This window comes from Poecilia reticulata, linkage group LG20, assembly GCF_000633615.1.
Source record: "Poecilia reticulata strain Guanapo linkage group LG20, Guppy_female_1.0+MT, whole genome shotgun sequence".
Taxonomy (NCBI): Eukaryota; Metazoa; Chordata; class Actinopteri; order Cyprinodontiformes; family Poeciliidae; genus Poecilia; species Poecilia reticulata.
This window is the reverse complement of record NC_024350.1, coordinates 680,302-684,930: the sequence shown is the minus strand read 5'-3', so window position 1 is coordinate 684,930 and position 4,629 is coordinate 680,302. Positions and strand designations below refer to the sequence as shown.

At 35.3% G+C, this 4,629-nt stretch overlaps 1 protein-coding gene across 1 annotated transcript in view; it reads right to left on the bottom strand.

Moving 5' to 3' along the window:
• The window catches only part of abcd3a (ATP-binding cassette, sub-family D (ALD), member 3a), a 51,317-nt gene that overhangs the window by 29,853 nt on the left and 16,835 nt on the right, over positions 1-4,629 (bottom strand). The window contains exons 9-10 of the mRNA XM_008438246.2: positions 998-1,140; positions 832-901 (exon numbers count right to left, since the gene is read on the bottom strand). Of these exons, the coding sequence (XP_008436468.1) occupies positions 832-901; positions 998-1,140 (213 nt within the window). The remainder of the gene's footprint in view (positions 1-831; positions 902-997; positions 1,141-4,629) is intronic.

Sequence of the window (4,629 nt, the reverse complement as noted above, 5' to 3'; positions counted from 1 at the left end):
ATATATACACAAGTTATAAATTATAACTTGTATATAATATATATAACAAGTCATACTCATTATGTAACAAATTTGTTATATAACAAAATTGCACTTCCAGCAATTTTACTGGAATTTATATAAATCTGCTTTGTAATTTCTTATCTAACATATAAATGTACAGACAGCTGCTGTGTATCCAAAGGAACATTGCAATGCCACTGTAGCTTATATATAACATTATAACCATTCAATTATTACATTAGATCGTTACATATTTTTTTCCTTTAATACAAATACTATTTTCAATGGACTGAATAATAATGAGGTACAGCTACTGGGATCAGAATGTAAATAATATTACTATATGCTCAGATCTTAACTGCTTAGCTGTCTTTCTCTCCTAGATGAAGCAACTACTACTGCCATTAACTTTTAACATAGAAAATACTCTAGGGTCAGTGCTGCTGTGCTTTTTGTGTCTGTTCTAATTTCTCAAACTCCCATTCAGTCCTGGCTGGTGGCTCTTCACACTGAGCAGAGTTCTGCCTCTGCTGAAAGTTTTAAAATGCTAAAGAAATCGTTCCTATCTCAATCCTAAGATTTGGTCTTCTAATGTTTTTAATCATTAGACGACCAACCCTTTTTGGGTTTTGAAACAGATTTTGAATGCATGTTACCATTATTAGGATTAAATAGTAATGTATGTAACTGAATCTGTTTTTGGATTGATCAGATTATAACTCAAGAGCATAAATTGGATCCATTTGTCTTGTAAATTGCCTTGAAATGACGTGTTGCGAATGGAAACTCTATAAATACACTGAACTGAATTGTTAAGATATCACTTACAAGTTTCTTGAATGTTGAATGAATTGTCTGCTTTTCCCTCAAGTTTCCATTGTAGAAGGCAATCTCCTCACTTAATAGGAAACATCAGTGGAGATAAAGTGTCATTTACCCATGCATTTCTTGTGCAGTTTTCACACATTGATCGGATCCCAGTAGCTGTGCTCACCTGTTAGTGATAAGGCGTGAGTTCACATAGCGGTACTCTCCCTCGTAGCGCTGCTCAGTCACCGTCATCTTTCCTATGGGTCTCCTCAGTCTGGTCAGGAACAGGCCTGAGATCAGCAGGTAAGCCATCATGATTGCTGGACCCTATTTACAGAAGGGGGAAAGGAATTTATTGCCAATTTATGAGACAAAAACCATGGATGTCTTCTTTAATAAAAGAAGAAAAGATTTCAGAGATGAAAAAACTTACACATTGCCATTTGAACAAAACAACAAACTCTAGTTTCTCTCTTCTCAAGAACAGTTTCTGGTATTTTCTAGCAGGTCTTACAGCAGCATCATTAAAACATTCACATCCCTCCACTGTCATGTCACCAATAAAGCTGAAAACATTCAAATCTCCTAAAAAGAGCAGAAATTTAAGCAAAAATAGCTCCTACATATCAACAGAAAAATTAAAGATATAGATTTCAGCTTTAACTAGGCTCTTAGAGCACTGACCTGCATCCTAAAGAAATGCAGGTCCTGCATGTTTAAGGTGTCTCCTTGCTGCCACACCTCATTTAAATAACTGGACTGGCCAGGTGGCACTATTTGGGAAAAGTACAGAGTAGTTTTCCTGTAACATACTTTTTTCTTTTACTTGTTTCATTCTAACAAACACTTACAGTTAGAAATATATTACAGTGTAATGACACTATGCGTTACCTTGGTATTTTAAATATTTTTAAAATGGTAGGATATTCTGATGCTGTGTCTTAATACACCAATATGCGCTACCCACACATTATTATGGGTAGCAGGTAACAGGTAAGATATTCCAATTTAATAATTTAGCGCATCACCATGTACATAGAAGTAGGATTTTCTGATCAGTGAATTGAGTAGATAAACATCTGCTGTCTACTAATGTGAAACAGGTAGAATATACTTATGAAAGGCCTTGGTGCATCAAGATCCTCTACCGATTAACCTGGTACTAGGATGTTCTGATGAAGGAGTTTTAGTGCATCAACATGTGCTACCTCTATATTTTGCAACAACATTCAAATGAAGGAATCTGGTGTAGCAAAATGTGCTACCCACATATTTACCAGGTAGGATATTTTGATGGAATTTTGGTATCATCATGTGCATAAAATACACATGTGTATTTTATAAAGGTGGAATTCTAAAATACACATTTGGGGGTGTTTGGGGTTTCAGTGCATCTAAATGTAGTAGCTTTACATATTAAAACTAGGTACACTATTCTCATGAAGGGTTTTAGTGCATTTACATGAAAAGGTATTTTAAAGCAGGGATTCAAGTGCTTTCAGAAAAGTTTTTGTCATTCACATATTATTCTCAAATGCTACTTATCTCTGCTAAGTGCCACTTAAAACACATCACTTAAAAGAACAATTTGATTATTATATTTAAAATTGACACCAACTGCTAAGGTCTTTTGTATGTAAACATGACGGTAGCGATTTTCTAAGGGTAGCACCAACCAATATACATAGCTATCTAGATGTGCTATGGTTGGAAATCTGATGAGACAGCACAGATTGTCACAACACTGGTCCTTGCTGCAAGTCAAGTTGCGCACACATCCTCTGTGATTGTCAGTTACTATGGCAACAAGTCTGTGTGTAGCAGTCGACACGGAGAAAAGAAACAAGTGGTTTTGAGTTGTTCTACAACCATTTTTCTGCATTATTTTTCCATATCCGAATAGCACTAAATTAATTACATCTCCATAAGTATAGATCTTAACTTGATTTAGTTAACTGAATTGTTCTACCACAGCAGTGCACAGTTTGAGATGGCATGAAAAAGAAATTGTCTTTTTTCCTCCCAGCGTTGTGCACATTTGCAAAATTTCCAGATGTACTATGCAAGTGGTCCATAAAAATAACAATGGCGCGGTCATGCCAGGACAGAAAAGAGAAACAGGCTAAACAGAGTCTGGTGTGAGATGCAAAATGCACTTTCTGTAGCTCCTTTTGAAATACAAACACTTACACGGTTCCTTAGGTGTCACCTTAATAAGGCTAATTCAGCTGAGCTGCGTGACGTAGCAGTGTCAACTTCTCATTCAAAACATACTGATTAGCTATGAAGTTGAGAATGTGATGACAGAAAAGCAGAGGACAGGGGAGTATAACAGAAAAATTGTAACATGATGGGGGGAAAAAACACATTATGCCAATAAGTAGGGTTGATTTTGAGGGCTGTTCATGAAGCAAAGATTCAACCTTCCTTCAAGAGCAACCACACAGTATTTCAATCAAGCAATCCATCAAATTTTATTTGTATTACACCATTCTGCAACGAGGCATTTCAAATGCATTACATAATAAAAACACAAAAATACAAAGTCATAAACCACACAGCCAACAATTGAAACGTTACATTTTGTCAAGTGACGTCGTTACTTCTGAATGCATATTGCTCTGTTCAATATGTTTTTCACGTTTTATTCTTTTCAGTTTTTATTTTTTTATTCAGCAACCTGTTTTGTTGTAGTTCATAAATATATCAAAGTTTAATGTTAGAAAACCAATTGAAGAAACAAATTAATATTGCTGACAAAATAATGTCTAAATTAAATGGTGGGGTATTTAACTCAGCAAATTACGAAAAATGTTGCTCTTTATGTTATGGAAAGACAGATAACGTCCATGATGCAAGAAAAAATTAAGGTTGTTGAGAAAATGGCCAATTAATCATTAATCAATCAATAAGGTAATTTCACCTCTTTTGAGTATCTGGGAATTGAGGTTAAAGGTCATAAATGAACTTTGACACTAACTTTATACAAAATTTCAACATAGGTGAAAAATTTCTTTACGGGCTTGAATGAGCTACTATCACTCATATGCATTGATTATGATTGTTTAATAATTGTAAAGGTTTACAAACTCAACATTCATGTTGACAACCGCCAAGACAGGAGCAAAAAAGCTCATTAATATATTAGAGTTTTGGTTYAACACAACATGTCAAACAAGCAACACACACTCATGGACACACACTGGACCTGGTTATCAGTAAGGGTGTGAATATTTCCAATGTYTCTGTAACTGATATCGCCCTGTCAGATCACTTCCTGTTATCTTTGAAAGTTCTTTATCMGTTAACCCACTTGGACAAACAGCTACTGTCACAAGACGTACTTTCACAAAAATCACAGCAGAAACATTTAATCAAATCTACTCCTCTTCCTCGCCCTTAAGCTGTAATGATGTAGATAAGTTGGTAGATGATTTCCAGTCTAAACTTTCAGATATCATTGATTACATTGTCCCCATTAAAGTGAAGGTTGTGTCTGGTAGGAAGAAATTTCCATGGAGAAATGCACAAACAGTTCAATCTGCTAGATAACTCTGCCGTAGGGCTGAACGGAGATGGCATCAAACTCAACTTCATGTTTAAAATGAAATCTATAAAGAAAGATTACCTAACTATCACTCAACACTAAAACATGCAAGRGWGGCTTTCTTTGCAGATGTCATAAACAAAAACATTAACAAAGCTTCARCTTTATTTGCGACAGTTTACAGGCTGACAAACCCTCCTATGACGTTGCCACCTGAACTTCAATCTAATGCCTGCAACAAGTTTTCCAGCTTCTTTTCAGAGTAAATT